At 39.4% G+C, this 20,405-nt stretch overlaps 1 protein-coding gene across 3 annotated transcripts; it reads right to left on the bottom strand.

The window, feature by feature from the left end:
- Window positions 1-148: 148 nt before the first annotated feature.
- LOC127426614 (protein PHTF1-like) lies at window positions 149-20,196 on the bottom strand. 3 transcript variants are annotated; one of them, XM_051673546.1, is made up of 17 exons: window positions 19,877-20,194; window positions 19,260-19,333; window positions 19,122-19,178; window positions 18,965-19,034; window positions 18,716-18,892; window positions 17,694-17,874; window positions 15,650-15,773; window positions 13,129-13,299; window positions 12,420-12,668; window positions 10,226-10,354; window positions 9,712-9,981; window positions 8,424-8,555; window positions 8,057-8,143; window positions 7,650-7,805; window positions 7,405-7,500; window positions 3,588-3,713; window positions 149-787 (listed from the first exon to the last, which is right to left on the bottom strand). In XM_051673546.1, exons 2-17 carry the CDS (start codon window positions 19,287-19,289, stop codon window positions 767-769), a joined length of 2,076 nt encoding a protein of 691 aa, XP_051529506.1. In that variant the 5' UTR covers window positions 19,290-19,333; window positions 19,877-20,194; the 3' UTR covers window positions 149-766. The 3 variants fall into 3 exon arrangements, with proteins under 3 accessions (XP_051529506.1, XP_051529507.1, XP_051529508.1); XM_051673547.1 differs by having other exon boundaries at window positions 18,716-18,874; XM_051673548.1 differs by lacking the exon at window positions 7,405-7,500 and having other exon boundaries at window positions 19,877-20,196.
- Window positions 20,197-20,405: the final 209 nt, after the last annotated feature.

The raw sequence follows: 20,405 nt of genomic DNA, 5'->3' as shown, positions 1-20,405 counted from the left end.
GTGTGTCTGTACGTCACTGTTTACTTACCGTAATACCAGCTGTAAAATGACAACTTGCCCATCAGTGAAATTAATCTCAGTAACCCATTCCAGTACAGTTGTGTACAATACAATAATGATTGTATTTAAAAAGTACAGTAGTAAAATCACTAGTTAGACAAAAGTTTTATTAGAATACAATGCTGGTAAAAAAGATGCTCCCATCAAGAGCTACAGTGTGCAAGTTTTTCAGTACCTTTTTCTAAACAAAATAATTTCATTGCCCATTCCGCACTTCACCAATCCATATTTCATAAATAGCTTATCCTAAAGTACTGTTATATGTAATTATTCACAAGGCACATAGTGGTTCTGTTTTAAGTCGTTATTTCCAGACCAGATTACATTCACAGCAAATACATTTATGGGAAACAAAGGGCACTAATTGGAATATGACATCAAGCTGTTAAATAGCCACAGCAACTGGCAAGTGCATCATGAAAAGCCACTGTATACAGGATGCGTCATTCAATTTTCAAGTTTAAGTGTGCTTTATGGTTCTAGAACACAAATTTGAGGAAATATTCTAGAAGCAAAAGCCATGTTGAACACAGGTTTGGCCGTTGGCACAGGGTATAAAGGCAAAGTCATCATGCATAAGTTTGGTCAGTAGATTTGCACAGTTTTTAAAGATCGCATAACTTGGTCATCTGGTAGGTTGTGCATAAGTGCACTTAAGAGTCTCTCTGGCCCCAGTGTTAAGATGATGGCAGTGTAGTGGCATCATTTAAGGTTTAATCTTCCAGAGCTGTTAAAAAAAACATAACAGATATTGTTAATCCAGTGAATTAATCAAAGTTTGCTTGTATATGCTTGCACTGCTTAGAAAAGAGTCAACAGCTCAACAGAACGCAACAGTCGGGTTCGGTTAGTAAAAATCTCATTCATTTTCTCCATAGATAAAATTATTATTATATAAATCGTTCAACACAGATGTACCATTAGCTTCAAGATTGTTGGGAATTCAACATAAAAACAAAAAATGAATAGACAAACAAGCCAAAAGAGAGCTCAACCAATCAGAGAAGTTGTTGTTACCATAGAAAAAAACAATTACTTCAAAAGAGCTCAGCAGCGACCCCCCCATTCTTATGAAGCATTGCGAATGATGCAATCAAGTCGGTCTCCCAATTTTCAAACTACATTTACTGTATACACTCACTGAGCACTTTATTAGGAGCACCTGTACACCTACTTATTTATGCGATTATCTAATCAGCCAATCGTGTGGCAGCAGTGCAATGCAAAAAATCATGCACATACAGGTCAGGAGATTCAGTTAATGTTCACATCAACCATCAGAATGGGGAAAAAATGTGATCTCAGTGATTTCGGACCTTGGCATGATTGTTGGTGCCAGACGGGCTGGTTTGAGTATTTCTGTAACTGCTGATATCCTGGGATTTTTCACACACAACAGTCTATAGGGTTTACTCAGAATTAGGGCTGAAACGATTAGTCAACGTTATTGACAACGTTGACAATAAAAAATTGTCGACAAACAGTTTCGTTGTCGAATAGTCGTTTGATCTCATTTAACGTAACATGAGATCACATTAAACTCTGTTTGATGTTGAAACATCTGATGTTGATGACGTGCGAGAGCAGCACTGCAGCTCGTGCTGGACTGAGGAGAGGAGAATTACACAGCTCACAGTCCAGATGCACTCTAAACTTTCACACCTTCAGGTGATGTAGATTGAAAGAATGAGAGAATAATAATGCAAAATTACAAAATAAGTAAATACAGAAGCACTCTCGGACCTGGAGCAAAACTTGTGTGCCGAGCGTCTTTAAAGGTACACCCTGGCGTTACATCTTAAATGCAGTTATATTTAATGCATTATAGCTTTATTAAAGTTCAAATAATATGGATGCAGATCATGTAAATAACTACAAACTCTGAAACTGCCATTTATCTGTGCGGTCAGCGCCTCTTCTATGAGTTGCGCAAAATGTCCCGATCTAAGAGGGAAAGATTGAAACTGCACCCAGCTGAGGCACACTCTGGCACGGGGACGCTTGCCACAGCTAGATTATAACGTGATGGCTCACGACTTATTGAATCATAATATGTCACTGTACATTTCTTATTGTGAAGAAAATTGGCAATACGCAGCTTTATTAATAAGAGAGAGTTTGGTTTTTTTGTGAGTTAAAGATGGATTGATGTGAACAGAAATGTGAGAGAGAGTTTTCGCTCATTATACACTGCAACAAAATACATTTTTGATTTGTTTTTGTTTTGGCTTGTTTTCCAATATAAATATCTAAAACACCTTTAAAACAACGTACATTTTCTTTAGCAACTATCCTGCAGAAGAATTATTTTTTTTTATCTGAGAATGTTAAATATAATATTAAAAATAAAAATATTTTAAAATATCAAAAAATCCTTTAAAAAGAGATGCATTCACCTGAGAATCATATATCCTATCGAAATATCTTATATGTTGCTTCTCAAGTAAATTAATCTTGTTTTAAGGATTTTTAGACAATTATAAATGGAAAACAAGACAAAAACACGATTTTTTGCCATGAATTTCTTTACTGAATTTAACTTAATAAAAAGTATTTTTTTCCTTTCAGTGAATGTCATTTAGAGGTATTTTTAAAAGATGATTTTGTCCTCTTTATTGTTAGTAAGCACGTTTAATACAATCTTTTAAGTTGGGGCACAAGCTGAATAATCGGTTAAGAGCTAATGATTAATCGTTGCAATAATAATTGCCGAATAATCGTTCTAATAATCGTTAGATTATTCGATTATCAAAATAATCGTTAGCTGCAGCCCTACTCAGAATGGTGCCAAAAACAAAAAACATCCAGTGAGCGGCAGTTCTGTGGATGGAAATGCCTTGTTGATGAGAGAGGTCAACAGAGAATGGTTCGAGCTGACAGAAAGGCTACAGTAACTCAGATAACCACTCTGTACAATTGTAGTGAGTAGAATAGCATCTCAGAAAGCACAAGTCGAACCTTGAGGCAGATGGGCTACAGTAGCAGAGGACCACATCGGGCATTTTATTAGAACCATAGTGTTTAGAGTTTGTCTGAATATTTTACAATATTTTTTTTCTTACAATCAATGAATTTGCAATAGTTTTAAATTGTGCTATAGTTTTTTTTATTAGATTACGTCATTTGCAATGCTTCATGAGATTGTAGCTCATTCCCTCATTAAAGTACAGTGTCTTTTTTTTTTTTTTTTTTCATAACATTTTTTGGTTAAAGTTGAAGTTTGTAATGTGATTCATCTCGAAGCTGGTTGTTTTGGTGCATCTCTTTATTGAAGAAATTTTTAAAAGCCTATGGAGAAAATTAATGGGAAAAATACTTCTTGAAACAATGGCACTGAAAAAGTGGGTGCTCACTTTTGCACTCTATTGATGTTTAAACTTAATAGCCCTGATAACAGAAAGTGGTGCAATTGTAATTATGACTTTAGAGTCATAAATAATAAAACTGATGTTCCAGATCCAGAATTCTGCATTCCAATGGGACAATAAAACAGACAAGTACTCTGAGAGTGCATATTTTCCCCTCACCCTAATGTTGAACCCCAACAAGTCGCTGACTGCAGCAGAGATGGCTGACAGGATGACAACTCTTGTAATATTGTAGACAAGTGGGTTCACTGTCAGACCTAACAGACGAAATGGAGTGTCCAGTTCCTGAAAGTAGCAAATAAGTATGGTCAATACAAATAAGGCAAGAACATTTTAATTAAAAACTATTTTTAATAAGTTTTTTAAAAGGTTCTCTAAAGATATACACAGGGTTCCCACTCTTTTCAAGGCACAATATTACAGGACATTTCCAGGACATTTTATGTGCCCAAAAAGTGTAATATTTAAGTAAAAATGCATGCGTTCATTTAAATCAAGCTTTTTTTTGGGGGCATTTCTGTGTGTTTTTTACGGTAGTTACTGACCTCCAGATAAGGATTTTGCTACATGGCCCAGTGTGATTATTGATCCCTGTAAAGATGTGATTTACTTAAATAAATACATAGGGGCAGATTCACTAAACGTGGTATTTCAGCGCAAATACCTGCATCTTATTCACTAACCACCCGCAATCATGTTTAGCGGGCATAAACAGCATTGAAATTGCACTGCATTTTTAATATTTAAATTGAGTCATTGCAATTCCTTTCTGTGTAAACAATCCTCCTTTCTATGTAAATTAGGCTCATTAAAGATTGCGCTTCATTAATAAAACTCTGTGCAATTTGCCCTATGCAATTTAATCGCGCTATTACCGCCAAATGAAATTAGGCAGTAAATTAATTTTATTTAAAAGAGAAGTTTGTGAACATCTTCAACCGATCATTTCAGCAGTAATTAATCAAATACTCATCAATTGATGTTGAAGAGCATTATAACCGGGCATATATCAAGATGTGGAGTCGTCAAGCACACGTTTTGCATGTTTAAGAGATGATCCAGGTGTCTGGATCAAAGTGATGCTGTTCAGTCCCTGCAGGGTGGGTCAAATATGGTGGTCTGCCGCATCCTCGGCTATATTGCGCTCAGAATAGGAGTGCAAGATCAGAATCGCCATGTGCAAATTGCGTTCAGCAGCAATTTTGTGGGCGCCGTTGCCTGGTCTATATAATTCCTTTAGTGAATCGGGCGCTAAACGAGCGCAGTTAGGGCGTGCAAAAAAACAGTGCTTTTAGCAGGTGCAATTCATTCTTAGTGAATCTGCCTCATACTCTATATGTGTTGCAAACTTCACAGTGCTCTGCTTTCAGTCATCTCACAAGAGCAATGATCATGATGAGGTGTTTTCAGTGTATGAGCGGCCGGCTTCACACATTCATTTTGAAGCACGCATCACTTGCAGACTATATATTTATTCAATTAAACAGACTTTTGCAGTTTAATTATAACATTAGGACTTATTGCAATTTTAATTTGACTAATTGTACATTTAAACATTAATTTTCATTCAAATATGTCATATTCCATGACATTTTGCGTTTTATAGCTAATGCAATTTTTATGACTAGATTCTTTGATTCCGTCTGTATTTTCCGCATACTACATGTGGTAACCGCGGTATAAGCAGACTTGAATTATTGAAAATTAATTCACATCTTGAGATGTGAAGGCTGAATCACCATGCTACCAACTCAGGGTGTGAATTTGTTTAAAAAAATAATAATTAAATAAAAATCAGTGGTCCAACCGTCATTGTTTATATAGTCTAAAGTTTATAAATAAAATGCAATGTTGGAATGGAAAAATCGGATTTTGTACTATATCAATACTTAAACTATTTCGTCGGAGCAAAGCAGAGATGACAACAGACGAGCAGAGAAAGTATGTGGTAGGGATTCATCCATGACAGTTACCATTAACGTTGTTTCACAACGTGCAGCTGCCGGCAGTGACAAAACAATATGAATGTGTATTTTAAAGTTATGTTTTTGCACATGTACCAAAAACCTTATTAGCAACACAGTCAAACAGTTCTATTATACTAAAATAATTTTCCAGGACAAATAATTATTTTCCAGGACATTTAGGTAAATTTCCATGACTTTTTCTTGACTGGGAAACTGCATGGCAAAATTCCAGGTTTTCCAGGACGTGTGGGAACCCTGATACAGTGGTCTTAAAAAGTATTTGGGCACTAGGGGTTGCATAGACTAGTCGACTATAACTAATGTAGTCAACACTGTCAGCCTGAAATCGACTAGCCGCTTTCCATGTGATTTACAAAGGAAATACAGCGGGTGGCGGATTTCTGAAAAGTAGGATGGCAAGGGAAGACTCATTCATATTAGAGGAAAGCTCTACCTGATTTGTTAAAGGGGTCATGAACTGAGAAATCAAAATTCCCTTGATCTGTTGACATATAAGAGGTCACTGTACTATAAAAACATCCTGTAAGTTTCAGAACTCAAAACTATCTCGTTAGTCTAAAAACAACTTATATTGCAGCCAATCTGCCAAAACGACAGGATGTGGAATGTGCCACTTTATTAAGTAATAGTGTGGCTAAACACCACATCCGCAGAAGAATATCAATGCCTGCTTCTACATCACTGCCTGTTTAGCCCCGCCCACCGATTCACGCATGTAGTAGGTAAATAACGAGAGAGGCAAACGCAGGTCTACGCAGAATCCAAACTATAAAGATGGCTCCGAAGACAACAAGACGCTGTGCATTGCCAAGTTGTGGAAAAACACAGTCTTTATATCGCCTTCCTTCTGATCCCAACATTAGGAAAGAGTGGATGAATTTTATTTTTAATGAAGTTCCAGATGCATCAGTAAGAACTTGGTCCTTTGTTCACAAACAAGGCACAATTCGACGCAGGATTTTCACAAAGATTGAAACTAAAAGTCGATGCTGTGCCGGCCATGTTGGATCCGACAGTAATGTCGCACCACACAAGTGTGAGTAACTGTTTTTCTTACGTGGTCACTTTTGCTTTGTCTGTTATTACAGATCGTTTAATATGTAGTGAGTATTTATGCGTTTTTAACCTAAATCACAGCAGCGTCCATCTATGAAGGATGTAGCATTTTTAAATATGTAAAACTGAAAGCCAATCATACCAGTGGGCGTTTACTTTGGAGTCTACAATCCGCCACGCCTATTCAAATGGTGTGTTACGATGAGGGGGGTCAAAACAGGACAGAAAATAGCCGATTACTTCTAAATTATGATGTTTTTTTATTTAAAATCTTGATAACATTATAAGTGGACCTCAGAGAACAGCACAAAATAAAAAAAGGCAGTTCATGACTCCTTTAAGGTTTGGTTTAGGGGTTGGTTTATTGTTTTCTGACCAATCAGGTAGCGCTTTCCTGATGAATATTGCTAAACCGTCTTATCAGTTATCACTTTACTCAGGAATATAAATGACTCTTTCCCCTGCCGTCCTCCATTTCGCAAACTTGCCAGTGCGTGTTGAGGCAGTTGACTATGCACTGAAAGAGTGAAGTGGCTCGAATATACTATGATAAAGATGACAGATGCACAGATGGGGGGAATTGGAGAGGGTGACATCACAACTAGTCGAATTTGACTCTACTAATGTGCCCGATTATTCGACTATTTAAAATTTGTAGTCGTGCAACCCCTATTGGACACTTCAGCCACACTTAATTTTAGCCTCAGTCATTATTCACTTTCATTGCATCTTTTATCCATACAATGAAAGTGAATGGTGACTGAGGCTAACATTCTGCCTAACATCTCCTTTTCTGTTCCACTAAATAAAATGGGTAATATGGGTTTGGAACAAGATGTAAAGTAAATTGAACTTTAAGTATGTCCAAATATTTTCAGGGCCACTGTTTATGGTGCAAAATTCAATTTATCATGTTTTCCTAATGGTCTTACTTTCAGTAATTTTGTGGCTAGCCTCAACACATTGTTCACTATGTTTAGCTGATCCTTTTTGTTGGGTTTCTTTTCCATCTTCAGATACAAGTTTATCTGAAACAGAAAAATTTAAAAACAGCAAATAGAGCTCAGCTGCAAGCAATTCAGACACCATTTATCTGCGCCTGTGTATGTGTGAATGGTTTACTTGTTTGTGAACAATACTGCCTCTGTTCTGTGCGGGTTAGAGATTTTTATCTCACCTGTTCAGTTAGAAGCACAGAAGCATTGCTATACTTTCGATTGGTCTCTGCGCCGAGGGTAGCAAGGCGTAGCAGGAAAACCATGAGAGCAGCACACCAGACCATTAGCTCCCAGTTGGTCTCTGAGTCCAGGAATGTGTGGTGACTATGCAAAAGCTGAAACACAACACCTGTTATCTTCTGTTACCTTTTATAGTGCATAACTTTACATAGACATATCCCCAAATATAAATTTACTAAGCATAGTAACTTAATAAGCAAACCCAATCAATCATATCCAAATGTCTCTAATGATGATTTAATCAGTCAGATAAAAATATATAAAGCTAAATAAAAGCATTTTCAATTTAACTCTGTATGTCTAAAGGGTGTGTCAAAAGGCTTGTTTGTGTTGAACAATAGCTGACCTGGGCACATATGATGAAGGCAATGGACAACGCCAGGAGGAAAATTGATGACACAATGACATCGACTGAGCGCTGAGGCCCTCGCCTCTGATAAAGAAACACAGAAAAAATTCAATTCTGTATCTATACTTCATATAATGTGGTCTGTACCTCTTTAAAAAGCAATACACAAAGCTCAGTGCCAGTAAAAACAAAAGAAAAAAAAAGACTGTCATTTGTGCTAATATAAGCAGACTAGTTAGGCAAGTGGGATTAACATGCAAGAAAAACCATGTTGCTTTCACCCCTCCAGTGAGTACTAAGAGCAGTAATTACAGTGAAAACACATCTGAAGTGTAGTGGGAAGGGGTCAGCTGGAAAATAATACCTTGAGGAATGATCGAAGTGAAAGCCACATCTTGATGTTCTGTACTTTCTTCAGTCGAAAGTGAGGAATCTCAGATTTTTTGGCTTTCCGTGCCGATGTGAGATGGCTGAAGAGTTTGGCAAATAGAAGGCGCTGTGGACATTACACTTGTTTAGAACAGAAAATGCAGCATGGCTTTATATATATGTTGTTTATAAGCATTACTAGTGCATTTGCAAATGACATTTATTCAGACAGGCAGCAAAAATAAAGAAAGTCATATCTGTTTTTTGTAGCCTGAATTGCAAAAATCAACTAGAAATCTGATGTTCACAAACCCGATTCAGAAAGTGTTTTAAAAAAAAACAATGATTTAAATCAGATATTTTGGAATGCGTCTCAATCTAGGTCAGTGTCGCAAAGGCTGTACCAGCCCGTCTGGCACCAACAATCATGCCACAATCCAAATCACTGAGATCACGTTTTTTTCCCCATACTGATGGTTGATATGAACATTAACTGAAGCTCCTGACCCGAATCAATTTATGCACTGCTCTGCTGCCATTCGATTGGCTGATTAGATAATCGCATGGATGATTGTTGGTGCCAGATGGGCTGGTTTGAGTATTTCTGTAACTGCTGATCTCCTGGGATTTTCACACACAACAGTCTCTAGAGTTTACTCCGAATGGTGCCAAAAACAAAAAACATCCAATGAGTGGCAGTTCTGTGGATGGAAATGCCTTGTTGATGAGAGAGGTCAACAGAGAATGGCCAGACTAGTTCAAACTGACAAAGTCTACGGTAACTCCGATAACTGCTCTGTACAATTGTGGTGAAAAGAATATAATCTCAGAATGAGTTCTGGTTGGTGCTGTTTTGGCGGCACGAGGGGGACCTACACAATATTAGGCAGGTGGTTTTAATGTTGCGACTGATTGGTGTAAATTGCGAGTCGAGTCTTGTGCATTACGCATGAGGAGCACTATTTGAATGACGTGGAGTTGCTACCTACGAAGAGTGTTCCAAATCGGTCTCTTATGAGGCTCCATTTCAGTTAGGATGCTGCCATAGAAGACAGCTGCCTATGTAGGCAGGAGACAGTGAGGCAACTCACTAAGTTTTGGAACAAAACCAATATTGACTACAATGTCTGAAAATGTCCCTTAAGTTTGTATTTGAAAACCAAATTGGATTTGTGTGCAGTGTGAACAAAGCCAAATAAGTGTCAAATATGAGTGGACAAACTTTACATTGAACTAAAGTCAAAGCAATTATTATCTGATTCCATTTATCCACTCCATCTCACCTGTTTATATGTTCTCTCAGCCACACACATCATAAAGAAAAAGAGCCCTGTCAAGAAAGCTCTCTCCACTGTAGTGATGGTGAAGAAAGCATAGGACAAGGCACTGGGAGGCCCAAAAGCCACTGCTGGCAGTTCCTCAAGGGAAACAGAACTGAAATTCACAACATCCAGTTTCTGTACCAGCCTGAAGCAGTATGGCAGCAGTGCCAGTGAAGCAGTGACCAGGCTGCCAAAGATCAGATAACCCATCCCTTGTTCTACCACCTTCACCTGGAAACATACCATTCAACTTAAAATAACAGCAAGGACACTTACCTGCTATGCAAAAACCAAAATGCAAAAATGTAATTTAAAACAGCTAGTGTACAAAGGCTTACATGGAGGAAAGTTTATATTGGATTTGAATATTGTTTGCTTTTAAAAAGGATGTCAAACAGTTCCATTTTATGTCAAAAGGCAGTTCAACCACTAAAGTAGAGATTCAATGGAGCAACGGGGGTCAAGAATTCATTACTTGTTTAAGAATGATACCACTGATCTCCAGCACAGACATGTCTGCTTTTTTACACTCTCCTTTCTCCCAGATAATGGCACTGACACGGTCTTTGGAGGGGTGGCAGGCCTGCAGCCATGAAAACTGGTGCTAAATGGAGAGAAGAATCTTTTGTTTAATTCAAACAGAGATTTGTCATTGTTCTTGGAGAATTTACAAAACTTACAATAGATGCTGTTTGGGTCAGGTTGTTAACCCTAGCAAATAAATTAAAAAAAGTCTTTTTACATTTTAAATTGCTAACCCAGGGTAATTTTAACACTGGATTAACAAAATCTGGGTTAATCCTGGATGCTGCCCTGGTGCCAACGTCAATCCCAACCCCCCCCCCCCCCCGCCCACTTCACAAGGAGGAGGGAAGCTCAAGATGAGGAATCAGACTGAGACTAGCTAGACCCCAAAATGAACACATTTGTACTGTGCCTGCTATGTTTTACATTTTTCCAGAACCGGTACCATTGTGCGCTGGATAAACAATTTGGCAAGTTCGGCGACAATAAATTTAATGACTCAGCTAAACTCCGCCTTTGACATTGACCCCGCCTCAATCCCCAATTGGCCTTCTTTGGCCCAAGGGTAAGTGGCAGGCCAGGGCGCATGGCTGTTGGCCCCAAAGAAGCCCCAAGGAGGCATGATGAAGGCCCAGAAGTGACAGTGGGAACGCAACTGGCCCTGGCACACCATAGCAGGCCCTCATTTGGACCGACAGGGAAAACATGGCTACTGTACACTGATGAGCCAAAACATTATGACCACCTGCCTAATATGCTGTTGGTCCCCCACGTGCCGCCAAAACAGCACCGACCTGCCGAGGCATGGACTCTACAAGACCTCTGAAGGTGTCCTGTGGTATCTGGCACCAAGACATTTGCAGCAGATCCTTCAAGTACTGCAAGTTGCAAGGAGGAGCCACCGTGAATTGGACTTGTTGGTCCAGCACAATCCACAGATGCTCAATCGGATTGAGATCTGGGGAATTTGGAGGCCAGGGCAACACCTTGAACTCTTCATCATGTTCCTCAAACCATTCCCAAACAATGTGCGCAGTGTGGCAGGGCGCATTATCCTGCTGAAAGAGGCCAGTGCCATCAGGGAATACCATTGCCATGAAGGGGTGCACCTTGTCTGCAACGTTTAGGTAGGTGGCACGTCAAATTGACATTCACATGAATGGCCGGACCAAGGGTTTCCCAGCAGAACATCGCCCAGAGCATCACATTCCCACCACTGGCTAGGCGTCTTCCCACAGTGCATCCTGCTGTCATCACTTCCGCAGGTAAATGGCACACACGTATACGGCCATCCACTTGAGGTAAAAGAAAACGGGACTCATTGGACCAGGCGACCTTCTTCCACTGCTCCAAGGTCCAGTTCTGATGCTCACGTGCCCATTGTAGGTGCTTTCGATGGTGGACAGGGGTCATCATGGGCACTTTGACCGGTCTGCGGCTACGCAGCCTCATACGCAGAGGGGTACGATGCACTGTGTGTTGTGACACATTCCTCTCGTAAAAATCATTAAAATTTTCTGTGACTTGTGCCACAGTAGACCTTCTGTCGGCCCAGACCAGAAGGAATTGCCTTCGTTGCCCAAGCGCATCGATGAGACTTGGGCGCCAAACACCCTGTCACCGGTTTATGGTTTGTCCCTTGTCAGACCACTCTCATTAAGTACTCACCACTGCTGCTCGGGAGCACTCCACAAGCCTTGCCATTTCAGAGATGCTCTGACCCAGTCGTCTGGCCATAACAATTTGGCATTTGTCAAAGTCGCTCAGGTCTTTACTCCTGCCCATTTCTCCTGCATTCAACATGTTGATTATGAGAACTGAATGTTCACTTACAATCTAATCTACCCAGACCTTGACATGTGGCCTTGTTAAGAGATGATCAATGTTATTCACTTCACATGAGAGTGGTCATAAAGTTTTGGCTTATCATTGTATACCTTAAGCCCCTTTTAAAGTTTCAAAAAGTATGATTGCTTTACCCAGAATTTTTAAAGTGGACTTATCCAGGGTTTAAAGAAAAACAATAACCCCGGGTTAAGCATAGTGCATGCAGTATGAAAAGCTTTCTAGTGTAATAAAAAGTCCTTATCTTTGCAGGCAACACATTATCACATGAAATTTATTACAGCAAATCTACAACCGACCTGCGGTAAGGCCTCATCCTCATCACTTGTTAAAGTGATGTTGGGTAGTGGGAGGGAGTGGCTATGACTGTGAAGCTCCTCTTCCCCACTGTCACTGCTTCCTGAGGAGGCGGAGTCAGGATCCTGTAGAAGCTCCTCCCATAGCATGTCATCTGTGTCAGAGGCTGGGCGTGAGCCCTCCGACGGCAGTAAATGTTCGACTTCACGCAGCAGTGCTGGAGTGCCTGTTGTCACGGCATCACCTCCTCCCTGTACGTGATTGCATGACGTCTTTGTTATTAGAGCTAATAACCATTTAGCTGAAGTATGTCATTTCTGTGCCAATAGTGCCACCAAACGGAATTGCTAAAATGTATTTTGTTTTCAAAACAGCTTTTTAAATACGCCCCGTCTGCCGTTAGTCAAACAAATAGATAGACCCGCCCCAACTCAAGCAATGGGTTGAGTACCGTTGTTGGGTCAGTCTAAGCGGGTTGCTTAAAACAAACAGAGCAATATACATAGTGCAAAAGAAACACAGTGTTTACAGTTTGAGAAAATTAAACTACTAATGGCTTACTAATAGTTGTCTCTGCATATTAAGCTGGTTAAGTATTTTAACACAGAAAAAGTTACATACTTCAGCTTTAAATATCAAGAGTTATTTTTTAATCATACCATCAACACAAAATTCTTCCCTCTAATCTATTTACTAACTAATTTTCTTAACCTGAGGTTGGGGCTGTAGGTGGTTCTTGGGGACATTGCAAAGTCTATTCCTGAGTGCTGGGGCGTACTTGGGAGGTGCTGATGAAAAGAGTCTGTCTCTATGCAGCTCTGCTTCCTCTTCCTCACTGGAGAGGTCATCAGAAGGCCCATATCGAGACCTCCTCAGAGAGTTCTGCACAACACACAGAATCTTAGTACATACCGTTGGCTTGTTAAAGTGCGAAAAGTAACACGTAAAAGATTGCAAATGTCATTTTTGTGCTTTTAAACATGCATCTATCACTATATTTTATTCTTTGTTATTCTGTTACATATAAAAACATATTTTCCTTTGCCAAAATTAATTCCATAATAATGTGGCATAATAATGACATAGCCCCATACAATGGTGCCTACAGGATTTCATCTCAGGGTACACACAGAAATATGACCAAGTAATGAAGAGTACCCTTATAGTAGAGACTTTTTTTTTTTGGGCAAAACAACACCAAAGCATTCAATTCTAGTGATTCTGAGAGAAGCATTTTTTTAATTATTATTATTTTCTTGAGTGTGTATAACATTTATGTAAGTATTGGCTAAAGTATTTTTAAAAAGAGACTACTTAGGGGGCCTGGGTAGCTCAGTGGTAAAATATGCTGGCTAGTTCGCTAGTTCGAATCCCAGGGCGTGCTGAGTGACTCCAGCCAGGTCTCCTAAGCAACCAAATTGGCCCGGTTGCTAGGGAGGGTAGAGTCACATGGGGTAACCTCCTCGTGGTCGCTATAATGTGGTTTGTTCTCGGTGGGGCGCGTGGTGAATTGAGCGTGGTTGCCGCGGTGGATGGCGCTAAGTGATAAGATGCGCAGGTTGACTGTCTCAGATGCGGAGGCAACTGAGATTCGTCCTCCGCCACCCGGACTGAGGCGAATCACTACGCCACCACGAGGACTTAGAGTGCATTGGGAATTGGGCATTCCAAATTGGGAGAAAAAGGGGAAAAATCCAAAAAATAAATTCAGAAATTAACTTTTCTAATAAGGGCTATATTTGTCCCCTGGAGTTGTTTTTAAGCACATTTTTTACCATTATGAGGGCATTGTAAGGGCATATTTTTTAACCAAACAAAATATGACATTTCACTAGGATTTCAAATACTTTAAATTAATAAATTCCTTAAAATACATGTTCAACCTGAATAACCAGATAAGCGGTTACCTATAAATTTAAATGAACATCAAATCATTTCTTGCAATACATATATATTAGGTCTAGAATAGAAAAAGAAATGTATCCAATGTTACAAATAAAAAATAGAAATTATAAGTGGCACATCTTTTTGCCCCCACATTTTTTATTTCGGGTCCTTTTTGTCACCTTCAGTGGCATTTTTGCCATAAAACCCTTGATAATTTCTGACCCAGTTTCAGACCAAATGCGTTCTTGTACTAAAAAAAAAGCAAGATGCAGTGCAATGAATAAAGCAGAACGCAGGTGTCTTGAGAAGTTTTGAACAGTTTACAGTATCTAAAAAAACACAGCAAAACGACATTCATCTAGCACGTTTATATGAAACTGAAACGAGGACAGAGGCATTTATGAGGAGGCTTGAGAGATGATGCACAGGTGGATTCCTGTGGAAATCTTTTGTGTCGAAGCACCTGACGCACGCATTAATTCTCCTCCCCCTTCAATTCTGACACAATAGTTCTAATTCATGTTTCACCACAATTTTAACTGTAATTGTCACATACTTCGAGAGTGCATCTTGAATTATTAGGATTTATTCTTAATATATCAATAAATCAAATTTGAACATAACGGAAAGCATTCCGAGGTAATGCAGCTGTGCTACGGCAAAGCTCTGAAATGACGCTTAAATAAGAGGGACATTTTACAAATACATTTCACTTGGATACCTCCATCCTCATTTCCTTTCCTTGCATCTTTTCATCGTATCCTAAAAGGAAGCTGACAGGACGCAAAAGGAATGGATGCAAGTAAAAGGGACAGTTTTAGAAATGAGAAGCCATATACGAGAGAGTCACAGCACTGTTTCTTTGCCGGTTCTGCGCTATATGTGATTGATATTGTGTGTTTTTTTTGGGGGGGGGGGGGGGGGATCAACAACTGACAGTAAAGAACATAAGATATATTTAAACAGACATCATACAGCAAGTTTGTGCATTACAAATAGCCAAACACTGTGGCCATTTTACAACATGTTAAAGTCATGTTCTGTATTAACGAATTCTGTGGAGTATATAAAGTGACAAATACAGTTAGAAAATCAATTTTGTACCATACACTGCAACAGATACCTTACCCCTGGTTTGGAAGCACGATTACAGCTTGTTGCCTGTTGGCCTTCAGAGAACACCCCCCCCAACAAAACAAAATCATCGGATCCACGTGAATCCCGTAAATGACCTATTTTGGATTCAAAACGGCGAATTTCGCAGAAAGGCGACTAGTTTGCAGGTATGTTAGTAAACATAAACATGACTGTTCATCAAACATCAAAATGTACTGCTGTGTTTTACCAGTCTCTTTTCTGATCTGTAGAGCCGGTGGTTTTCTTCAAGATGCCAGGGTCTGAGTTCGACAATCCCTCCTCTTCTGCTGCCCTCATCCTCTGATCGCTTTGCTTTTCTGCTCTTCCTCTGTCTACCAAAAGAACCAAAAATATCTTAAAGGGGTCATGACATGAAGAATAAAATTTTCCTTGATCTTTTGACACATAAGAGGTCATTGTACTACAAAAATATACTGTAAGTTTCAGAACTCAAACTTCCTCCTCACTGCAAAAAGATCATTTGTGAAACCAAGCTGCCAAAAAGACCTGTTCTCTACTTCTTTTAAATTGTGATGACACACTGTGGTAGACATTTGCATCCAACCGCCTCCACAACAACACATCAATTCCTACTTTACCTTATCACTTCCGTAGCCCACCCAGTAGGAGTGAGCAGTGAGATGGCAAGGAGAAAGAGCAGGTCAGTCAAGAGCTAAGAGCAAATCATAAGAGTTGGCATTCACTGTCAAGTCTGAAAGGAGAAGCAGCACTAAAACAGAGCATTTCTGACAGAGGGTCAGAATGAGGGTGGAAAATGATCATGTTTTACAAATATATGACTGTTTTTTGGGGGGCAGAAAACTTTACTAATATTATAAGTGAACCTCAAGGAACATCTAAATTATTTTTTATTTTTATTTTTTAAAGGCATGTTAAGACCCCTTTAAAGAAATAGTTCACCCAAAAATAAAAATTCTGACATAATTTGTTTTCAACCTCAAGCCTTTCAAAACCAGTATGATATATTTTGTATGGTTAAAAAATATGCCCTAACAATGCCCTCATAATGGTAAAACAAAAAGTGCCTAAACACAACTCCGGGGGTCAAATATAGCCCCTTATTAGAAAAGTTAATTTCTGACACTAGTCTAAATAACCTCTTTTAAAAATGCTTTAGCCAATACTTACATAAATGCTATACACACTACAAAGTTACAACCACATTTAAATTTTCATTCCATGTGTGTACGGAACACAGGAGTTACTACCGCAATTGCGATGACTGAAAGGGGATAACCATATCAACGCATGCAGCATCTCATGCCTATGAACAGAAAAAACAAGAATGCCACCAGTTTAACCCATTTTGTGTTCACTATTTTTGAATCTCAAAGTAAGATTTTTGCTTAGGGCACTGGGGCCAGATAATAAAAAAAACACCAGGATACTCTTAAGCTATATCTTTGGGTTGTTTACACAACAACGATGTAATAAAAATGGAAACGTTTTTCCTTTGTGTTTTTGAAACGTTTCGTGCACAGATGACAACGTTGTCAAAACGATCCCTGTTCACACGGATCTGCGAAAACGACTAAAAACGCTGTATTATGCATGCCAGGCCAGTAGTTGGCGATGTCACTTTGTAAAGAAACTACTCTTCCACAAACAATGATGTTGGTGAAAGCATCGAGCAATTTTGTCTGGACGGAGGATGAGGTTGCTTTATTACCACAATTACTTTGCTGGAGAAGCGTCAATAAACTCAAAATCTTGAGCAGCACAAACGCAGTCCTGTAGTCCGCCATTGTAGTTTTGAATGTCGCGCGCATTGTTTTGAAGTACTCGCGCGCATGCCTATAGACTGAACACGTAATACGCGTGCGCATGACATCATCGTTTTCACAAATTCGTGTTTTTGTATGTTTACACGGAGACGATGACGTCATCGTTTCAAAAACTTGCACTTTGAAACCGTTTTCAAAAGTTTGCGTTTTCATGCCCCAAAACACCGTTGTCGTGTAAACGAACAGCCAAAACGCATAAAAAGTTTTCCGTTTTTAGTTGGAAACGTTGTCGTGTAAACGGCCCCTAAGACAGACTTTCAATAACAGGTCGATTTTGGTTCAAGCATTCAGAACAGCCTGTCTAGTGTCAGCCAAATCTTAAAGATTAAACTGCAAGCTTAGCAGAAAATATGATGTGCTGGTCATTTGTTGAGGGAAAACAATTAAGTCCTTTATGGTTCCAAGATAAAGCTGTTACCCCCAACTGTGAAAATGCAATAGCTTAACCTTTTCCTGCGAACAGGGCTGGCTGGCCGACTGGAGAGAGGACTGTTGTCTGGGCTTCTGGAGGATTCTGTGGACACTATTTGGCAGTGCACTGTACCCAACAACAGCATAAGACACAGTGGACCCACCACCTCACTGGCACAGGCTGCTGGTACCTCAAAATACAACACAGCTCCTGCCACTGCAATGAACACAAATCAGATCAATTCAATTAATCTCAAAGTGACAATGGAATTGTTTTCAAAGGCACACTACGGCATTATTGCCAAGTAATGTGCTAATCTCTCAATGAAATATGAAAAAGAATGCTCAGTGAAACTATGCTAAAATACCTGAACCCTAAAGGGGCGGTCACACTAGGCTTGAATGAATGAAATTTACATTTATATAACGCTTTTCTGACACTACACTTAAAGTGCTTTACACAGTGAACAGGGGACTCTCCTCAAACACCACCAGTGTGCAGCATCCACCTGGATGATGCGACGGCAGCCATAGTGCGCCAGTACGCTCACCACACACCAACTATTGGTGGAGAGGAGAGAGTAGAGTTGTAGAGCCAATTTGAGCAAGGCTTTGAGCATGCAAATGGTTTTCGGACAATGCAATGGACCAGGATATAATGTCACACAGGAGGGCTTCTGGTGTAAACATCACAAATAACAAAAGGTATTACATTCAAAGTGTTAAAACATATTGTCCACTTTCCTGCAGCAGTAAAACACGCAGCTTTGAAATATGTATTCTTTGTATTGAGTCAAGAGGTCAGTGTGTGACATTTCGATCTTCTATTGGTCACGCATCCTGTTGTCATATGGATTCGCAGGTCAGCGGAGTACGGAAGTTCTTCGCATGAGCTTGCGTTTCTGGTCTCCCGTGTTGGGATGCGTTTGAATTCAAGTGAATGGAGCAAAGTGTAGTGTGAATGCCCCTTAACCATCACCCTGAATATTATGTTCACATTACACTTGAATGCAAATCATGTGCACTGTGTTTTTCTCAAAGACAGGAATGCTACATACCCTGAAGAAAGTATAGAACCAAGATGCAGGTGGAAATGCATTTAGATGTAACTTGGATCCACCACGGAAAGAACAAAGGAAAGAAGAGGACCCTGACCAAGCCTTTGCGAGTCAGAGCCGTCCAAGGGCTCTCCGGTTTGGCTTTGCTAAATGTGGAACCTGCAAAGGGCAAAAACACTACTCCATTTTGTGTTGTTTTGAGAACAGCCCATAGCATGTGAAAACAGATTGCAATCAATTGCAACTCACCTCGCACTAAATCAACATCAATTAGGTCTGGCTTGATATGGCCAGTCTTTTTAGGTTTGCTTCCAAATCCCTGTGCATATGGAACGAAGTTTCACAAGATTGTTTTTCACAACTTTCAAGAACCACATCCTTTTGTAAAAACAAATTGCAACATTACCTTGAGCTCAGTTTGTTCCAGTGATTTTTCCCAAATCTGCTGATCATAGGCTCCAATCTTGGACGCAATGCACATCATTAGTGAAAATTTAACCTTTTTCCCTCACAATATTTACACAGCAAATATTGAAATACTCACCTTTTTCTGATACCATGCTATTCCTGCCATTTTTGAAATACTTTCGGCCAGGACATCTCATAGAGAGTTCAATCCTTAAAACAATCAGAGATAAGACTTGTGTCATCATTTACAGTACAAAGGAGGGGTCTGACTCATCCAGTGAAAAGCACGGGGGCGTTCTTGCTCTAAAAAAGCGAGACGCAGCGCGACGCATTTAACCGAACGCAGGTGTCTCGAGACAAGCTTTTAAAAGTTGACGTTCTTTTTTACTCGACACAATGTGTTTAGAAGACGCTAATAAAACAGATGGGCGCTGCCTAACGGTCAAAGACGTCCGTTTGGCGCAAGTTTACATGGGAAAACAAATGAAAAACACCGCGGACTGGCGAAAAAAAAAAAAAAAAAAAAAAACGCATTCAGTGTGAATGGCCCCTTAGTGCTGTCTAGGGACAGCCATAGAGATTCTCTTGACATCTCTCAAATAATTACTTGCGTACGGTGAAAATGACAATCATTACAGATCAGTTTCATTTCTCGCATATTAATGCAAGGGAAGTAACGTCTAAAGTAAATGATAAAGTCACACAACTGACTTTTCGCTCTTTGATATATTAATATTTCAGAATGAAACTTACCAGTAGCACAAAAAACTATATCTTGCTGCGATTCTTCAGCTGTGCGTGTTAAGTGTTGTCAACATTTTTAGACGTTTGTTGGAACTATAACAAACCTCGCACCCTTTCTACCAACTATCTGACGCTACATCGTAAACACCTGATTAAGAAATAAAAGCAACCGTCAAAAGTTATGAACTAACTATTTTTAATGTCAAATCACATCGGCATTTATTTGGTCAGATATCATCGACGATATGGCGATCAACTGTAGTTAAAGAGAAGTTCCCACTCTCATCAGCGCCAGTTGCCAAAAACGACAAGATACGTGAAGCCAGCTATGATAATCGCATAGTGAATGTAAATGGAGGAAGTACATTTGGTTTTACAAAATAAACTCCCCATCTACTGCGAAATTGTAAAATAAAATAATTAAAACGGTCAAATAAAAATAAAAACAACCGTAGAAGAATTATAATTACTATGACCATGCTTTTTTATTTCTAGCTTTTATGTTGATATGTCAATAAATTATCTGACAACTGGAATA

This window comes from Myxocyprinus asiaticus, chromosome 35 (genome assembly GCF_019703515.2).
Source record: "Myxocyprinus asiaticus isolate MX2 ecotype Aquarium Trade chromosome 35, UBuf_Myxa_2, whole genome shotgun sequence".
NCBI classification, from domain to species: Eukaryota; Metazoa; Chordata; class Actinopteri; order Cypriniformes; family Catostomidae; genus Myxocyprinus; species Myxocyprinus asiaticus.
Note: the sequence above shows the minus strand (reverse complement) of the source record. Positions and strands in the feature narration are given on the sequence as shown.